We start from the raw sequence: 20,641 nt of genomic DNA, 5'->3' as shown, positions 1-20,641 counted from the left end.
TTGAGTATCCTTGAACGATTTTTATGACCCAAAGTTTGTATACATCTATAAAGAAATATATATTCCTCAGACCCAACTGAAAACCAAATGGCATTAGGAAGATGAAATATTTTCATTACCGACTTACGAGTTGTTCAGTAAATCAATTTGATTATTATTATTATTATTATTATTATTATAATTCATTAATAAATTTAGCATAAATAAGGATTTTGGATTTTGGATTTTTTTTTTTCAAGTAGCTATGTATATGATCATTGTATTTTTTATTTTATTTTTTTTACTTATAGATTTCTCCCCTATGATGTGGGTGCAATTTCCATTTCATTTTAGTTAGTATTTCATTTGAGACTTAGATTTGATTAGAATTTGACTGTTTAAATTTGTTGCATAACTTGTAGTTGTAGACATATATTTGGTTCAGTATACTTTCGAAATAATAAACTCCGGGTTTGAATTTTCTTTTTTTACTTCTTCTCTAACAATTTCTTCTACTGACGTGGAGTTTTGTTACACCCTAGCATTTGGCTAAGTTCAAGACGAAGAGAATATGGGTAGATCAGTGAGAACACTTTATTGGTTTATATTGAGCTTAATTATTTAGTAGTTATTGCTATATTGTTTATCATTAGCAATCAAGTTGTGTGTGGACTCAAGAACTTCTTCTTTTAAAGCATAAATGTCTTGCATAATTCTTTATTGTTTATCATTTTTCTTATTGTTTGAAATCTAGAATGAAATCCGCAAATAATTGGCTATTTGAAAATTTTGATCAATTAATTTACTATATGAGTTTTAATATAGTTTGGAAGTAAAATTTTGATACATAATAATAAAATGAAAAAAAAAATTATATGAAAACGGTCTCAATTAGTTGAACAAGTCCAAAAATCTAGTTATATATACAAAAAGAAGTGTGAATGATGTAGCACACACTAGCTTCTTTTTGTTGTTGTAACCTTAGGGCCTGCTTGATAAAAATTTCCACTTGTTGGGCAAATATATAGTAGGAAAATAATTACCCACTTAAAAATTTGCTAGGAATATATCTAGTGGGAAAATTTTTCTTTGCCACTGTTTGTTTGTTCTATTTATATCAACTAGCAAATGCTGGAAAATGACATTTGTCAGTTTTGTCGGGTGCTTGATAACACAAAATTTTCCATCGGCAAATAGTTTTTAAAATATTTTATTTTAATTTGTATTTAAAAAATAATTTACATATAACAACTAATGCATATTTCTTTTAAATCACATAAACAACAATGGCTCATTGTGTCATTCAACTTTGCTCATTGTGTAGGTGGTGGTATAGACAATATATATACCACCTACACCACCAGCACACACCTACACAATCAGCACACACCACCACACGTACAAACACACCACACGTACACCACCAGCACACACCTACACCACCAGCACACTACACCACACCTACACCACCTGCATGACACATACCACCACCTACATTTACCACCACACACCACATCACCAACAAGTGGTAAATAAAATGGAATTGATCTCGATGAATTCAACCATCAACCTCTCAATTATTTGAGCGCTCTGCCATTTTGAGCTTATGGATCCATTGTATCTCATATTTAACAAATTACTAGAGGAAACAATGAATACCTGAGTTCTTGTTTGACAACAATACAACAACAAAATTCGAAAGAAATGCACGCAGACCTGCACCACTCACCAGCACAACACTTGTTAGCAACACTTCAGCAGCAGCACAACAACAGCACTTCAGCAGCAGCACAGCATCAACACTTGTCAGCAGCAACAGCAGCACCCACACACCACCACACACACTCCACTCCACCAGTCCACCACACCACCACACCTGCACGCACACACACACACACACCAGTTATACAGTTCACTGCTTTTGTTCCATTGGAATTCGTTCGGCTTTGAAGAAGAATGTACGGCTAAAAATAAAATATAAAAGGATCGACCCATACTATCAGATGAATTGAACCAGTGTATTCCAAAACTAAAGTAAGCAACTGAACGCTTAAGGTAGTTGAAGGAGAGGCAAAACTGAAGAAAGTTTCATCCTAGAAAGCCAAACTGAAGTCAACAATGAGAACATCCTCACAGTTAAAATATAGATTCCCTTCTAGTCTTTAGGCCAATCATAAACTCCATAAGAATCCCGCGGCGAAAACTATCCTTGCAATTTGTGTCAAATCTTATAGGTTCCATGTACTTGATAATTTCTTTGAAACCAATACCTTCTGTACTGGGAGGAAAACATAAATAACTAACCAAAGAACTTTCTGTATATAAACATGTCAATAAAGCCCATTAATATATAAGCACATTTTTTTGTCTTAATTGATTGGGGATTCCATGATAGTCATGCATAAAAGCACCCTCAACCCCTTTCACAAAATACGCCCACTCTGCTACTCTAAAACATACGACATGAGCTAAAATTGCTGACTACCCATTGTAGATAAAACAAACATTAACACAATAATCACAAAATCTAAGTTAAACAACACAAAATTTCTAACTTTAGTCCTAACAATGCTTCATAAAGAAATCCATCAAAATGGGTTAAACAAAAACCAAAAATAATAAAAGGGCTTACGCAAAAACAACTCACCAAGTAAATCTGAGTAACTCTTTAGCTGAAACTAGCCCATCTTTCAATTCAACCAAAGCTTTTAGCATTTCTTCAGATATTTCCTCTTTACTCTCTTCAAACATTGGTAATATTTTTTTCTCTTTGGCAAATGGGCTTTTAAACGAGAAAATATTGAAAGTCCGAATTGTCCTAATCAGTCAACGCGATTCGTAGTTGACTTCCTTTGTGACTCTTTATCCTCCATTGCCTAAATTGTTTTTTTTAACAAAATCATCATCAAAACTAATAATAATAAAACATTGGCATTGTTTGTCCAATTTCTCCCACTCGTAATCCAACCATGTACTTGTCTTCTGAAAACCAACACCCATTGATTTCTACAAAGAAGAAGGTAGTACAAGAGACATGATGCTTGAAGTGTTAAGCAACTCTACATTACAACACATTCAACAACAACAACAACAAATGCTTCTTGAACGTGACAGTACTACTAGTGGAGATGGAGAAGATCATGAAATAAAAGCACCTAAAAAACGAGCTGAGACTTGGATACAAGATGAAACTAGGTGTTTACTTAGTCTTAGAAGAGAAATGGATCGTTTGTTTAATACTTCCAAGTCGAATAAGCATTTATGGGAACAAATTTCTTCGAAAATGAGAGATAAAGGGTTTGATAGGTCACCTACTATGTGTACCGACAAGTGGAGGAATTTGTTGAAGGAATTTAAAAGGCTAAACATCAAGAAAGAGGAAGCGGGTCCGGGAAAATTGCGTATTATAAAAGAACTTGAGGAATTGCTTAGGGAGAGGCTTAAAATGGCCCCCTGTAAAACTTCAAAACTTGATTCTTTTGCTCATTTCTCTGAAAGAGGTATTCTTACTTAATTTTAAACATTCATTTATTTTAGGAAACATAGAAAACTCATTATTCATCATGTACTTTTTGGGGTGTTTGTTTTCCTGGAAAACTTGGTATGCTTTCCACCTCGAGTCTAGTGTGTCCACCCGGGTGGTGACAAAACTAGTTGTCTAAAATTTCTCTGGATTTTGATACTGTCTTTTGAAAAAGCAGAAATATGGTGAGCCCACTGCAAAATCTGTTCGACAATTTTGATAAATCGTTATTATACTAGTTAACGTAGTAGTTCTTGTACTGTTTATTTGATTGTATTGGGATACTGTTGGATATCTGATTGCAAAAAGTTCTGAGTTTTAGGTTTATTTTTTTTCGCTTTTGTTTTTCTTGATAAATCCACTTTTAGCTATTCTAGATTTAAATTCCAAATTAACATCGAAGTTATTGTCAGGAAAATAGTAGCAGAACAACTAAAGAATATTTTGATTATTTTCTATAAATACCTAACACCTGCTTGACTGTTGTTGTTTAGTCCCTGATGATGCCAATATGCCGCTTTGGACCCGCTTGAAGGTATTGATTTATTAATGTCTTTATGATAACGTGTGATATGCATCTTGGTATAGTTCGCATGCTCTGTTTATATCTTCATTGTGGCTTATTCAATTGATACCTAGGCTGATAATGTAGAGCATTTCAAATGTACGCCCTGAACACCGATATAATGTAATTGGCTTACCTTGGTGTTAGAACCTGCAAACACAACTCTTTAAGTTTGAAAACCATGTTGAGCCCCAAAAAGATAAACCTAGAGTCAGATATGGCTTAACTTTTGACTCTACCTAAATATCAAGTTTAAAAGAAAACAGTATGCTGGTTGGTAGAAAGTGTTTGATTCAATTTGTAGAGTTAAAGAATGACATATATCCAGCAGAAGAATTGCAATACTCATCTGTTGAGGTGGAGGTGGAGTATTTGCTATGCTCAAAACTTTGCCTTCCACCTTTGGCTTTTTGCCAATTTTCATTGTCATTTTACATATAGATGCTATTCAACTTTTTGTCCAATTGGCTCTCCCAGTTATTGTTTTACTGCAGGAAATGGTGTTATTGCATACCTTTACAAAGTTATCTATAAGTCATTCAGTAACCAAACAAACAAAAAAATAAGCGATGCATGAGTGGTTGAAATTATCAACCTTGTTAAGGCAAAAAGAAAAAAAAAAAAAAGGAAAACAAAAGAATAAAAAAAAAAAAAAAAAAAAGAAAAAGAAAACAAGAATCAAAGAAGCTAACATAAAAACAAGATAATTTTCCAGCATGGACCAAGGGATTTTTGTTAGTGTGGATCTTTGAATTAAGACTGTCTAGAGTTCAGGGACGTGAGGAGTTAGATAGAGGAAACAAGAGATTTCTGTGCTGTCCTCAAATGAAATGGCATAATGAGCTAGCCCTTCAAAGAGAATTTTCCAAACGCTAATGGTGGAGGGAAGAGAGTTGGAGACAGAAATCAAAGGGTGCGATTTGTGAATATACGACAAGATTTTTTTTTGAGGGAGAATGCAAGGAATCATGTGAACACGTTAGTAGTCTGAGCATTGGGGGAGAGGAAAACTAGAGGGTTTAGCAAGGAGCACATAGTGGAGTACTGTGAGTTGCTCTGCTCAGAGGACCAAATTTTAAGGCCTAAGGTTGACGGTATGAGTTTAATTCCATTTCAGATGAACAAGCTGCTGGGTTCGATTGCATATTGAAGAAAAATAAGTTATGCTGGTTTTTAAAAAAATTGGCAAATCTTCCAGCAGACTTTGTGGCTGTGATTAATGAATTTGAGAATTCGTCAACTCTTGATCGTTGAAACAATTTCACATCCATCACCCTTATCTCTAATAATGAGGTCAACTCTTGATAAAGGCCATATTAACAGACCGATCAGCTTAGTCGGTGGTCGGCTTCGTGCAGTTGTTTAACCTAGAATTTAGCAAAATAAATTAAGAAAAATAAAATAAAAAATAAAAGGCTTCATGGCTTTGTGCAGTTCTTCTTTCTATCCTCTTTTCATCCAAGTGACTTTGTGGGTAAAACACAGACAGCCCTTGAAATCTTGAATAGCTAACGAATTTACAGACGCTCGTCTTGGATCTTTAGATAATGGTGTGCTTTGAAAGTGTTGATATGGCACAGGCATATTTTCGATCCTTGTGGAGGGGTCAGATTGCGGGTACCTTCAGAAATCAGCGAGGATTGAGGTAAGGTGGCACCATATTCCCCTTTATGTTTAACAGAGTAATGGACATATGGAAGGTTTCAGGACTGCTCAGGGGGTGTCCTCAAATTACAATTTTATAGTTTGCAGAACAATACGCTATTTTGAGTTGATTCCACAGTCTCTCAAATATTAGTCATCATTTCATTCTTCTCATTTTTTTAGGTAATATAAGCTTTAAACGCAGAACTAGTCTTTTTAAAGTGGGAAGCATAGAAAGTCTTGATACTATTGCTTGCACTGTGGGGTGTGGAACTGGAAAACTTCTGTGCTGCTTTTTGGGGTCTGCGTTTAAGGTCATCAAACAAATATTGAAAGTTATGGGACTGGTACTTGAAATAGTTCAAGGAAGACATTTAGGGTGGAGGAGCAGGCTTTATGCTCGTTCTTATTCGAAGCGAATTGGCTAGCCTACCTTATCTACTTATATATCATTTGCTACCTATTCCGAGTAGTGTTGCATAGAGGATAGAACATAAAGTAAGAGATTTCTCGTGGGGCTAGATTGAGGAAAGGAAGGATCAGATGGTCTCGGGAAAGGGTGTGCTCATATAAAGATGAAGTAGGCTAGGACTTTGATGACCAATGTTACCTGAAATGCAAATCGCTTCAGACATGGTACCGATACGGGTACAAGGTACGCTAGTTGGGATGGTACGCGGTACATGGGTTGGTCTTAATCATTGCTATTTCGAGTCGTAATTCGCTTTGGGACTATTATGCAAGATGCTGTATATATATATAAAACAAATTTTGATGAAAGTTCATGATGCACTTGTGCGCATTTAGATATGAACGTGACGCCAAAAAATCACGAACTCGTTGCTTGTGAGCAGTGACAGTTGTTGTGCGTGACAACTGGACTTGAAACCCACAAATTTGAGAAGGGAGATGACAAGTTATCGCTTGTAATCACCCTGCAGATAATCAATAACAAGAACACACAAAGAGAAAACCTTTCTCACACAAACACAAAGTTTATTAATCATCAACCAAGTATGGCCAAAGGCCTACAACTCAAAATATAGACTAAAGGAACTATGAATTTAGAAACTAAAACAACTAATTTTCGGAATTAAAATAAACCTAAAAAATAACCTATGCTAAAAACATCAAAATAGCAATAAAACAATATTCTAAAAATCCCTAATAATGCAAAAACCAACATGGGCTAAAACCAAGGGTTTAGAACCCTAGGATGCCTCAGTTCATGCATTGTGAGTCTAATTGAAATTAAAAAAACATTAACTGAACTCTTTTCAAGCTCATAAATTACTAGTTATTGTTTTAGACTAAAATCAAAGCAAATAGCTAATATTGCTTCTTCCCTTTTGCCTTGTCCTTTGAACTGTTTTCCCGTGCATAGCTAGAGCTGCTAGTGTAATGGAGACTAGGACAGCAAAATCGTGGCTTGCTAGAGGTAGAAGTACTCTTGGTACTCTAACCACTCTTTTGAAACCTTGAGGATGGCACGTCTCCTAGTGTCAACGCTTGGAACATAACCACATTCATTCTCTAGGGATCTCTATCTCAAATCCTCCAACCTCACAAGGGAATCAGGTGTTCACTGTAACAATATCCCATTTCTTTTGGGGTTTATCCTTAAAACTCCTAGTGAAACATATTGGGTGGCAAACATTTGAGTAAATGAAAGCCATATTATCTGCCCTTCCAAAATTCAGCATGTTTATGTTTACATTGTGAATGAATGAATCTGTGCTCCAATTCTTTTCAGCCGATGAGCTAGTATTGGTTAAGAAAGTACTTTAAAAAAAGATTAAAAAATTGATGATGTTAATATGCCGACCACGACTATTTAAAGCTGTGATGTTAATCAATGGCTCGTGTTTCACATTCATCCATTTGTCTAAAGCAATAGAGACCCCCTTGTTAAAACCAAGTGTTTTAAACTGAATCAATTTTTTTCAAAACTTCTTTTTCACTCATCTAAGAAAGTAGTTATTGCTTTTTCATAAAAAGGAGTCTGTAACCCTTAGGTTCATGTTTATGGCTGAAACCATCTCATGAAATAGAGTATTTCTCAATACATTAATTGTCATTACATTAGCACATAATCCATTTGATCTCAGTCCATTTTGAATCCATCCATTCGTCTAAATATTGGTTGTTGTCTACGCTGAGATATGAACCGTTAATTGGTCTTTGTGACTATTCATCTTCTTGATGTCTTTTGATCTTTCGAATACCAAAACTCCTGCATTACAAATTGTCTTATTTTTGAACTATTAAGTATTAAGTGCTCCCAAACTAATACCTTAATGGGAATGTTTAGAGACGTACATGGTTCTAGAATTTGATTAATCATGCATGGATCTCTTAACGAATCTTTGGTGAGAATTATGGATTCTATTTAAAGGGCTTATGTGATGGGTTCATGGGTTGGTTCCGGTTACACCGGTTTTGGTTTCAGTTCTTTCGGTTTTGATGTTATATTTATAGGATCCACAACCATAACCATTAATTAAGTCGGCTCTGGTTCTTATCAGGTTATATATTATTGTTTTTAAAATTAATTTTTAATTTGGTTCTCAGTAATTATAGTGCACCGATAATACTTTCCACCGAGGTTTTAGTCCTCATAAGAAGTAATGGTCCTAAGTTGACTAATCTTTGAAATTTATTTTAAAACTTTAAATACATCTCATAAGTTTTACATGTGTATTAATTAACATTTTAAATTGAAAATGTGTACAATTATACGTACTACTATACATACACGTGTTATAATATAAATGTATATATTGTATTAAATTCTAACATGTACATTATTGATTTATAAGTGCCTATACCACAATTGTTAACATTTACATGTGTTTATTATCCTATATATATACATGTGTAATATTGTGCGCATGAACTATATAAATATTAACATGTACTAGTCTATTTTATTTTATAGTATAGTATACGTATACACTTTAACATCATTATTAACATTTGTAATACACATGTATAGTATAATATTACAAAATATATATTTAATAATATGCATTCAACAAGATGCTATGTATATTTAAGAGGTTTTTTGCACCTTAAGGCAAATACTATATCACAATGTTTGACTTTGCATTTTGCATTTCTTAGGTGTAATATAAAATTAACTTTATATATCATAATCATTATAATCGGTTCCAATTTTGATTCGGTACCCATGAAATTTTGACTATTCGGTTCTAATGGTTTCGTTATGAAAAATCCGTTTTAATGAGTTGACGACCTTCTCTAAAACCAACCAAACAACCAATACAAAAGTAAAGAACCCGAATAGTCAAAATGCCAAAAGGTATTATATTAAACAAAAAGCTGAAAACTCGAACATTATAATATACTATTATTAAAATTATGATGCATAAAGTTTAGTATTATATTAAACTTAAGAAAGGCACAAACTCAAACATTATAATATACTATTTGCTTTTTAGGTGTAAAAGTCTACTAAACATATATGGTGAATGTGTACTGTTAAATGTATATTTTATAATATTTCACTAAACATGTGTATTATAAATGTTAATAATGATGTTAACGTATTACACGTATATTATGTATTATCTAATATACTTGCACAATATTAATATTTTTATATATATGGTGCACGCTTGATATATTGCACATGTATATAGGATAAGGAACACATGCAAATGTTAACAATTGTGGTACTTACACTTATAAACCGATAGTGTATATATAGTGTGATATAGGTTTATAAGGCGTATGTATGCATAATATAATGTGCACACATTCAATTTAAAATGTGAGTTAATACACGTGTACGATTTATGAGATGTATTTGACATTTTTAGATAAATTTCAAAGATTATTGAACTTAGGACCATTGCTTCTTATGAGAGGACAAAAATATCAGCGGCAAGTATTATTGGCGCACTATAAACCAATTTTTATATTGATCACAAAATTGGAAGGTAATTTTAACAACAATAATATATAACTCGAGAATGATGAAGATTCCTTGGTAAGCGTAAAAGGTTTCAATAACAATGAAGATTCCTTTTTTTTTAGTACACTTTTGTTTTAAACCTAAGTTACATTGACACGAATATGTGTGTCCGTATCCGACACGGATACAAAGTGTCTGACAATGCAAAATATCAAAAATTGAGGTATATCACATACAGTATGTGTCCATGTGTGTCCGACATGGACACATAGATACGTATCAACACGGATTATTTTTGAAATATGGCGTGTCCATGTAACTTAGTTTTAAACCCTATCTATGATCAATACCAAGCTTCGTCCAATTTCTTCTTTCCTTTCGGGTAAAGTACTAAAGAAGTGATAGTGAATGCTAGTGCATTAACTTGAAAAACCCTTTCTACAATGTTTACATCCTTTTTTTTGGTTGGAAAAAATGTGTGGGCAAGCCTGTTTTTAAAGAAATCAGTAACTCAATGGTGTGTAGCAGGGTTCGAACCCCAGACCTTTGGTATCATCACCCAAAGGTTTTGCCAACTAAGCTAGAAGGTACTTACTCTACAATGTTTACATCTACACCTCTTTGTTACTTTGCTCGTTTTTCCTTAAGACGAAGCCATAAGGATGATTCCTTATGTGCTTCACCTCTAGTATTAGGATTAAAATTTTCTTCTCCATCTATTAAGCCATTCACCAAATTTTGAATTTCAGTTTATACAGATTGTATCTCAGTGAAGTATTAACCTTGTTCCTCTTTGATATCTTTATTCCATCTTTTTTTTTTTTTTGCTCGGTAAAGATGAAATCTCATTAAATATGAAAACAAAGTAGGCTTCTAAATACAAAAGCCTATCCCATCTCACCACAAAATTCTCAAAAGGGATACGCCTAAACTCTTTAAAAATCTTAGACCACCGAAATAATAGAGCCTTAATAGATATGATAAGCTCCTCGCTTAGATCTTGGAAACGCCTTTAAAGTGTCGATGATTTAAACTCAATCCAAATACCCCACGAATAGCAAATGGTAATAAACTCCAAAGGCGATTGCCTAATGAGGTAAAAAGGACCATGACCCCAACCCTTCAACAAATCCACCACTTTCCCCGGGACTCACCCCAACCCAATAAAACAAATCTTTATTCCATCTTTGTGACTATGATTTCTATCTGTAATTGTGTAATTCTACTTGTTGTGGAGTGGGGAAGAGGAATAAATGAGAAAACTGTGAATTAAGGAAGCAATTGAACAAACATGAAGAACAACACCAGTATAGAGAAGAATTTGTATACAAAAAGGATTATTAAAACGAATTGAACACATTTAAACTAAATGTAAGAAATCTGAGAAAGGACAAAATAAACCAAAACAAAAGACAAATAAAAAACGGAATAGAACAGAAAATGCAGGACTTACCGTCGAGATGGTGTTTTAACGAAATCGCTGAGCAGTGAAAAGTGTTGGTACTAAATGATGAACAGTTTTAGTGTTTTTCATATTTTGGGAGCAAAAACATAAGTAAAGTACGGCAGTTTTTCTTTTCTCGTCCATGTGTGTGGGAGTGAAATGGTGCGAATATTGGGAAGAGGCGGAATTAGTGTGGAAGAGAGAGATGCACCATTTCAGACCTTAACTACTTTACTATGACGGAACTGCTTTTAAAATGGCCAACGTTGAAAAACATTTACCAACTGCGATGCTGACATAATAAATAAGTGGAAGGAAAAAGACGTAATTAATACCAACGCTGAAAAAGGGTATTAAAGAGGGTGTTGGCTTTATGTATAGAATATAGCTAAGCTAGATTGCTTAGAATATACTATTTTAACTTATGTCTTATCAATAAATATGTATACTTTATCAGTCTATCTAAATCATTTTTGTACCGCTGCCACACCCCAGTGTTTTAGTTTTCAATATTTTTACATTGCAATTCCTGTGTCGTGCCTGACATTAGTCTCATGTAGTCATGTCCGTGTTTGTGCTTTCTAGCAAAGTAACCATATATGGCTGGAAATGGCATTAGGGTCATATCAGGTCATATCGATATTTAAGTCTATACATCTCAAATTGAACTAGACCAAGATCCTACCCATATTTTTTATATTCAGAATGGCTTTGTTCAGTGTAAATTAGTTTAACTAGATCTCATTTTATATCAAAGAATTACCTACTACTTTTTCTGCTTTGTCATGCTCTTTACAAGTAACTAAAAAGACCTGCCTTGCTTGGTATTACAGCTAGTGGGAGGTCAACACTTAATCTTGAAAGTCGTTTGGACCATGAAGGCCACCCTCTTGCCATTGCAGCAACCGATGGTGTAGCAGCCAGTGGAGTTCCTCCATGGAACTGGAGAGATACAAATGGAAATGGTGAGTTTAGTAAGTTGGATTGCCAAATTGTGGACCAATATTTAGTATTGGAGCATGTCAGAATCAGCTTAGCTGGAAAGTTTGTGGGAGTTGTGACTTTAATAATCTACACATGCACACACATAGACACAAAGTTTTTGCTTTATTGATTTATTCTGAGGTGGACCAAGTTCTATTATGAAAAAGAGGTTCATTTCTTAATAGCTGCTGCTACAGAGAGGGTGTTCGTATTGCGCTACATTTTCCACCTGCTAAGAAAATAAATAAAGGGCTACCGTTTCATGTCAATTGATTATCATCCTCAACCAATAAGTGTTGTCACATGTCAATTGGTTATCATTATTTCAATACTGCATTTAGATCATTCGGTTATAGTAAGGGCGGCAGTGTTAGCATCCCAATTTATGGGATTGGCACCCCTTCGGTGAAAGGGTAGAAGAATAATGGTTAATCCACTTTCGTCCCTTCACTCAAGCACCCCAATTGTAAAAAGAAAATAAAAATCACAACTATATTGCTTCCCTCCATTCTTTTTCGAAAACGTTCTCTCTGAGCCCTAACTCTTTCCAAACAACGCTCTCAAAGGTCCACTATTTCAATTCTTCATCTTCAATACCTCAATTCTACAAACAATTAACTCCATATATGGTACGGTCGGATGATATCATCACGACCTCTCTCTTCGTACTTCTGTGGATGCTTAACGCCACTTAAGCCAACAGGCTACCTTCACTTTCACTGTCTCTCAGTGTGGTCAGCACTGACTTTTACATTGGGGTTCAGCGTTTGGGTCGTTGGAGGACAGCAATTATCTACCTTCTGCGGTGGACCAGTTCGAGGGAGAGAATTTCCGTGGGTTGAGCGCCAGTACTTCTCTGCTTTAGCCTTTTTTATTTGATTTTTGGTTTCTTTTTAGTTGAAAATGATTTAATTGAAACGCGGGGGTGCTTTGTGTTGAGAATAATGAAAGGGTGTACAACAGCTCAATTGATTAATGTGGGTGCTTTTGCCATGGTATTCTTGAAAGAGGTGCCAATCCAACATGGTTGCAGTTGTATCTTAGGTACTACTAATCCCATCCCTCACCACAGCTTGTTTTTTTCGTCTCTACGCTAATAGCTTTTGCAGCTTACAAGTAAAATGCTGCAAAGCTACTTGTGACTGAAGACCTCCTAAAACAAAGCCATGGCAACGGAAGAGATGGGGGGCACAGAAAGAGGCAGTTTCTGGTTGTTGAAAGTAAATTTTATGAATTTGTATGGTGGAATACCTTCTCAGGAGGGGAAGCGGTGGGGATTATTGAAAGAGGTGGAGGTGCAGTCTTTCAAAGTTCCATTACCCTAGGAGGGGGTAAGTGGTTGGGAAAACTCTTGTGCCAAATCTCTTTAGGTTCGGCAAGTGTGGGGACTGCAATTAGACATGTCAATGAGTATTGCAAACTGATTGGCACAGTAAGGCAAAATGGTAGGGGCGAGTTTATCCAGCTGCTTGTTTTTACTAGACGCGGATCAAGAACGACCAAAACTTTGTGCTTTCCGGCTGGTACTAACATAGAGGGATGGACAACTATCGGATCTAAGCTCTTAAATTTGTTCGAGCCTGAACCTTCGGCTCAATGAGTGATAACTCAGAATTGTAGTCACGGAGCGACTCAACCCAATCGTCAAGCTGGTACTGGGGATAATCATGAGAATGATCAGGGAAACTTAACACTACGCTCTTGGGTAGCTGGGAAGCCTAGAATTTTGGTAAGATCCAACAATACTGTCCTCAACTCTCCGTGGTGGTCTGTGTCTGTTGTGTGCTCCTCAAATGGTGGATTACCAGATTGGAGGTGGGTGGAATGGAATTTGATCTCGGTTTTTGGTCGTGCTGATTTGAGATTAGTGTGTGTGTGTGTGTGGGGGGGCACTTTCGCATTCTTTCAGTCGGAAAAGGAGGTGGAGAGGATTACAAAAAGCTGCGGAGAAGGAGAAGTTACTTTCAGGCGGTGGAGTCCCGAGGTGGGAGGAATTGCCCAAGATACCTTGAAGTCTAAAGAGGTTCGTTTGACCTTTACTGGTGTCCCATTGCATCTCAGAACTAAAGAGATTGCCCTCACCCTAACCCAGGTGTGTGGTCGTTGCCTGGAAATCGATGAAAACTCTTTTAATTGCTGTGGAAAGAAGGTTAGGGTGAAAGCCAAGGTGGATGAGTTGGGTGCTGACCCCTGATTGATTAGTTTGGAAGAGAGAGGGTACGTCTTTCGTGTTTGGGTGGAGGTGGAACTCGACGGTGTAGAAGCCGAGGATAATTTAAGCTGGCCGGCAATGTTGAACAATGAAAATGAACTGGTTCCTAGCAATGTGAGAGATGATGCGCTGGACGAACAACAAATTGAGAGTTGTTGGTCTAATAGTCCGCACGGCAGTGTTTCAGTTGACACATCAGACCTCAGTAGACCGCCTGGCTTTGGAAACTTTGAGGTGGGAGCTACTCACAATTTGAATTTTGAACTTCCTCTGGCTGTAAAGCGTACTCTCTATGATACAGCTGCCACATCAGACCTTATTAGACCTCCTGGTTTTGGAAGTATTTAGGTGGGAGCGATAGTTGACACAAATTCAAATTTTGAACCTCATCTAGCTGTTGAGGCAGTCTTTGAGACAGCAGTGATGGATGTACCTTCTTCATCTCGTACTGGTCAGGGAGATAGCGATGTTAAGAATCTTTTCCCTGAACATGTGAATGCAGCAGATTCCACTGGACCTTTGCTGAGTGGTGTACATGAACCACATAGTGGTTTGGTTATGGAGCCCTCTTAAGCCTAGATTTACTAGTGTTGGGCCTAATGTGGTTGAAAATTCTGGGCCTGCAACAGCCCACATAAGAAGGAAAAGGGTCCATGGAGACTTGGGAAATAGAAAAGATTGGGCTGGGCCGTGGGGGGTTGCACCCTGGTCAAATAAGTTTTGTTGGAGAATGGGCATCTTTAGACCTTATAAAAGTAGAGGGAGGAGCAAATCTAAGTTGGATCAGGAAAAGGGAAAGAGAGTTACATCAGATCCAGGCCCTCGTACTGAAACAACAGAAAATGTATCTCTCTTTCACTAATGGAGTTGAGAGGACCTCCCCTCATCAATCTGCAAGAGGTGAGTTTGATGAGACAAATTCTGCACTGTGGGAACAAGAGACTGAAGCGTTTCAAATTGAACTGGAGGAGAGGGTTTCAGATCCTTTGAAGGAGAACAATGATATGACGACTGTGGGGAAAGTTGCAGATGTTGCGAGCAGCTTGTGCAAATGCCAGAACAACAACGATGTTTGGGATTGGATTAAGTTCATGGTGGTGCCTCTTGCAGGAAATCTGGGTTGGTCCTCGCAAATGGGGAGAATTGGTTTAGAGAAGCTTTTTGGGGAGCTCCACAGTAAAAATAATGCATTTAAGGAACAAGGGGTCACTGAAAACTGTTCTCATGGTGATGAGGTAAGGGCAGCTGCTGAGGAAGCGATAGCTAGTAGGGATTTTTGAAGGTGATCATGTCGATTTAGATAGTGTCCGGGAATGTAAGGGAACTTGGGAATGAAGAGACATGCAAGCGTATCCAGTTATTAATAAGTAAGCATAGTCCTGTTCTGGTTTTGTTACAAGCTAAGTTACATTGTCCGTGTGTCCATATCAGACACGGACACGGATACGGAGTGTCTGACATGGCGAAATATCAAAAACTGAGTTAGAGGAGTGTCTGACATGGTAATCGTACTCACTTTCTAGATGAGTTAGAGGACATACGGGCCTGGTCAGATTTACCATGGTGTTTAGGGGGTGACGTCAATCTTATCAGGTTTGGACACAAACGTAGCGATGGGAGTAGAATAACAAGATATATGCGATTGTTTGATGACTTCTTGACAAGGAATTGTTTGGTTGACTACCCGTTAAATGGAGTCTTGTATACGTGGTCTGACTGCAGAAGCTTGATTAGGATTGACAGGTTCCTGGCTTCGCAAGATTGGGATGGTATGTTTCCTCAGGCCAAGGAGGTAGCGCATCCAAAATATATGTCCAATCATCGTGTCATTATTTTTTTATTGCTCCCAATCTACTAGAGGCCCCCTTGCCATTCTGTTTTGACTCTATGTGGTTCAAGACACCAATCTAGTACAGCTGATAGAGGAATGGTGGGCCTCTTTTCCTTTGAGGGATCACCAAGTTATGTCTGGTGGTGTAAGACCAAGGAATTGAAAAACAAACTGAAGGCGTGGAACAAAGAGGTTTTGGCAGGGTGGACTTACTTATAAAGTCCAAAGTAGAGGACATTGATGTTCTAGGTCAGAAAGATGAAACTTCCTCTTTATCTTAAGATGAAAAAAGCCCTAAAAGGAACCTATCTTAGAAGTGAACTGCAGATTCTTATGAGGAAAGAGGAAATATCTTGGAAGCAAAAACAGTCTAATGGAGTGGAGAGGTTATGGATGTCGTGATTCAAAGAGGGGAAGAGAATACTAGCTTTTTCCACAAGATGGGCTCTCTATATCCCTTTAATTAGAGGAAGAGAATAAACAGTATAAATGCACTTCTGAATGGAGGGGGAGAGGTTATGGATGTCAATGTGATTCAAGAGCATATAGTAGAATATTATGAGTCCTTATATTCGGAGGACTCTTTAGTAAGACTGGAGCTGGACGGTTTGGAGTTTGCATCGATCTCTGATGAGCAGGTTGTAAACCTTGAAGCTGATATTTCTGAAAGTGAAGTGTTGGAGGCTTTGAATGCATTGGGAGGTGATAGAGCTCCTGGCCCTGACGGTTTCCTCATGATGGTGTTTAGGAAATGTTGGCATAGTTTCCGGGAAGATCTAATGGCTGTAGTTCATGAGTTTCAGGAGCAAGCAACCTTGGATCGAAGTAATAATTCAACGTTTATCACTCTCATTCCAAAAACACAGGGTGCTCTTTCTCTCAAGGACTACAGACCTATCAGCCTAGTGGGAGGAATCTACAAGCTAATCTCTAAAGTTTTGTCCTCTAGACTTAGAGTGGTCCTTCCGTCAATCTTGTCGTGCCATCAAAGTGCGTTTGTAGGTGGTGGACAAATCCTGGATGGCCCTTTAATTGCCAATGAATGTACTAAGGCCAAAGAGAATGGAGTTCTGTGCAAGGTAGACATCACTAAGGCCTACAATCATGTAAACTGGGGGTTCTTGGATTATATGCTGCGAAGGATGGGTTTCGGAGATAAGTTCTGGAAATGGATCAGCTTGTGCATTTCATCCTCCTCTTTTTTGGTACTTGTGGAAGGCTTGCCTACTGGTTACTTCAGAAGTCAACACGGTTTGAGGCAAGGGATCCCATATTCCCATTTTTATTTAACATTGTAATAGAAGCACTAAGTAGGTTAGTGTCAAAGGCAGTAAACCTGGGGTATATAAGTGGTTTTAAACCAGCTCCCAATGGTCCAGAAGTTGCTATATTGCAGTTCGTGGATGACACTTTTTTTAATGGATGCGTCATGTTCTCAAATATTGGTTATCAAGTCCTTGCTTCTGATTTTTTGAGGCGGTATCTGGCTTGTACCAACATGTCAAAAACAAATTTATTTGAACTGGGAAAGGTGAATAACATAAAGGACTTGGCTCGTATTATGGGGTGTGGTATCGCAACTCTGCCCTGTCAGTACTTGGGTCTCCCATTAGGTGCTTCTTATAAAAATAAAGCTATGTGGAATCCCGTCATTGAAACGATACAGCGAAGACTAGGGGGTTGGCAACAAAAGTTGCTCTCAAAAGGTGCGAGGTTGTTTCTCATACAGAGTGTCCTTGCAAATCTGCCAATCTATTACATGTCATTATTAGTTATTCCAGTGAGTGTGGCGGCACGGATCGAACAAAGGGCAAGAGATTTCTTGTGGGGTTCTCAGCTGAGAAGAGGAAGTATCATCTAGTTAACTGAGTGACGATTTGCTCGCCCAAAGAAGATGGAGGTGTCGGCTTTCGGGACTTGCTGACAATGAATGAAGCCCTACTAGGTAAATGGTTGTGGCAATATGGAACTGATGATGAAACACTCTGGAAAAAAGGTAATTGATGCCAAGTATGGACCTAATGCTCATGGTGGGTGGCCAAATACGGTATCTCAACTGCACGGTTGCAGTGTTTGGAATGGAATTACAGCAATTCTTCCTAAATTTCAAAGCTGCATCACTTACGCATTGGGGATGGTGCGAGTATTCAATTTTGGTCGAACCTTTGGATTGGTGAAAATCCTTTGAAAAGAGCAGTTTCTGGTGGTATTCCAAGCTGCACTGCAAAGAAATGATAAGGTGGGTGACTACGGTAGCAATGAAGTCTCTGGGATAACTTGGAACCTTCGACTTAGGCGTGGAAGCAATGATTGGGAGTTGCAACAATATGCAAACTTGGCAGCGATGTTAGAGAATGTTATTATTACTAAAGAAAGTGACTCATGGAGATGGCTGGACAAAGAACGGACTATTCTCTGTTATTTTATGAATTTCCCTTTGAGTCAAAGAGAGGGGATAACACTACAGCTCAAACCTTTCCTGTGAAACTAGTATGGGGGGTTCCTATTCCTCTTAAGGTGGATTTCTTCTTCTGGTCGGCTTTCATGACCGCATTCTCACAGCCGACTCTCTCAACCATAGGGGCTATCAAGTATCACATACACGTTCTATGTGTGGAACGTTTCATGAATCGATTACTCATCTATTCCTTTGGTGCTCTTTTGCTTTGGAATTATGGATTGTTCTTATGCTCCCGGTGGTGGCTGCTTTCCCACGAATGCTACCATTTGGGTGATCTGGTGGTGGCCGAAGAGGAGAGGTAGGGGATTTGTTGCTGCGCTTTGGAGATTGACTCCTTATGCTACCATTTGGGTGATCTGGAAGACACGAAACAACAAAATTTTCAGGAACAAGGAGGCTAGAGTGGACCGTGTTTGCTTGGAGGTAAAGTCCTTTCTATGGTATTGGATGTCACTATATTGTGAGAGGAGGAACTACCGCTTCAGGGACTTGGCACTCAATTGCAATGACCTTGTTGCTTGGCCATGATCTGCTACAGTGCTCTAGGTGTATGACTTATGCTATTCTTCTAGTCTTTCTCATGTATTGTTGTGTCCTGTCTTGTATCTCCCTGTGCGTGAGGATCTCCCTCACAACTTTTTTTGTTTCTACTGTACTTGGTAGTTCTGTACCACTTACCAATCAATAAAATTCAATTATCAAAAAAAAAAGTTGGGGTGCCAATACCGCCGTCCTATAATAAGGCCTGACTTGGGCTATATCAAGAAATCTTGTCAATTTTGAGTTATAAATTTGCATCTCGAGAATCTCATAGACCAACATTAATATATCTCATGCAAATGCAATTTTTCTTCTCAAAATGTGTAGTCAATTCCTTATAATATATTATTTTGTTTTAACAATGATGTTAATAATGAAGATGTCGTGCCCAAGTAGAGGAAATCATATAGGTTCTGAGTCTCGGGTATTGGAGGTTATTCTTGGACAGATATTGGGATATAGATTCCATATTTCTGACTGTCTGTTTTAGCAAGCATTCTTTTATATTCTTTCGGCTTGTACTGGGGCAGGTGGTGATGGCAACTCATATGTTGGTAGAGTTATTACAGTCAAGTGGGAAGATTTCACCAGAAAGATCGGTATCGATGGTACTGCAGATGCAATCAAGGAGGCGATCAAGTCTGCTTTCAGATTAAGAACCAGACGGGCTTTTTGGTTAGAAGATGAAGTTGGGATCGTGAGGTGCCTTGACCGGGACATGCCGCTGGGGGCTTACACTCTTCACCTTGACGAGGGTAACTGTAACCTAATATTATCTATGTCTATTTCATTCACAACTTTACATAGGGCACTAATAGTTAACCCCCAACCTTCAGGAATTACAATAAAAATTTGTCTCTACGATGATGCCGACCGCATAGTAGTTCGTACTGAAGAAAACACACTTTACACTGAAGATGACTTCCGTGATTTCCTTACTCGCCGTGGTTGGACTGGCCTTAGAGAGTTGAGTGGATTCCGAAGTGTCGATACTTTGGATGAGCTTCGTTCTGGAGCAATGTACCAGTGTGTGAGAATGCTGGGTGACTAGAGATAGCAGCTGGTCCGATCGGTAAAAGAGTAAGACCATTATAAATCTGTATATTGGAAATTCGGTACGTGTACAAGGGCGGCTCATTGTATGTGAATCCAATAGTTTGAATTCTTGCAGATCTAAGTGCCAAATTCTGTGGAAAAACCTGGTTGTCCTTTTTTTTGTTTTTTTTTTTGCACTTTAACGTACTCCTCATGATTTATCATGTGTTGTAGTGTTGAACCAATACTGCTGCCATTTATATGCCTAACTGTTATGATGAATATATGAACTTCAATTTCATGCCTTGAACATGTTTGGGAGATTTATATACTGAGGGCATCTTCAGTGCAACACTTTTATGACCAATGATTTACTTCTCAGATCATAAAGATCAAAAGAAGGGTTCTTTTGCATTTTTTTTCTTTTGGAATTGTAAGTGGGTCAGGTCTCGATTACTTTTGTTTGTGGATTGTTTTTATTGTTTT

The 20,641-nt window shown here is 37.5% G+C and overlaps 1 protein-coding gene and 1 long non-coding RNA gene across 3 annotated transcripts; one reads left to right on the top strand and one right to left on the bottom strand.

Annotated features, from left to right (window-relative positions):
- Positions 1 to 1,524: 1,524 nt before the first annotated feature.
- On the bottom strand, positions 1,525 to 2,938 carry LOC147502465 (uncharacterized). Its single transcript, XR_015221708.1, has 2 exons — positions 2,627 to 2,938; positions 1,525 to 1,855 (listed from the first exon to the last, which is right to left on the bottom strand). It is a non-coding gene; the product is annotated as an uncharacterized LOC147502465 (long non-coding RNA).
- An 8-nt stretch (positions 2,939 to 2,946) lies between these two features.
- Positions 2,947 to 20,460, top strand: LOC147502464 (trihelix transcription factor GT-4-like). Of its 2 annotated transcripts, none has more exons than XM_086607267.1 (4): positions 2,947 to 3,479; positions 11,926 to 12,057; positions 19,651 to 19,875; positions 19,957 to 20,460. In XM_086607267.1, the coding sequence occupies exons 1-4, from the start codon at positions 3,014 to 3,016 to the stop codon at positions 20,169 to 20,171; spliced, it is 1,038 nt and encodes a 345-aa protein (XP_086463393.1). In that variant the 5' UTR covers positions 2,947 to 3,013; the 3' UTR covers positions 20,172 to 20,460. The 2 variants fall into 2 exon arrangements, with proteins under 2 accessions (XP_086463393.1, XP_086463394.1); XM_086607268.1 differs by lacking the exon at positions 2,947 to 3,479 and adding an exon at positions 9,523 to 10,235.
- The last annotated feature ends 181 nt before the right edge of the window (positions 20,461 to 20,641 follow it).

Source organism: Coptis chinensis, chromosome 4, assembly GCF_015680905.1.
Source record: "Coptis chinensis isolate HL-2020 chromosome 4, ASM1568090v1, whole genome shotgun sequence".
NCBI lineage: Eukaryota > Viridiplantae > Streptophyta > Magnoliopsida > Ranunculales > Ranunculaceae > Coptis > Coptis chinensis.
The sequence above is the reverse complement of the archived record's forward strand: the minus strand, read 5'-3'. Positions and strand labels throughout refer to the sequence as shown.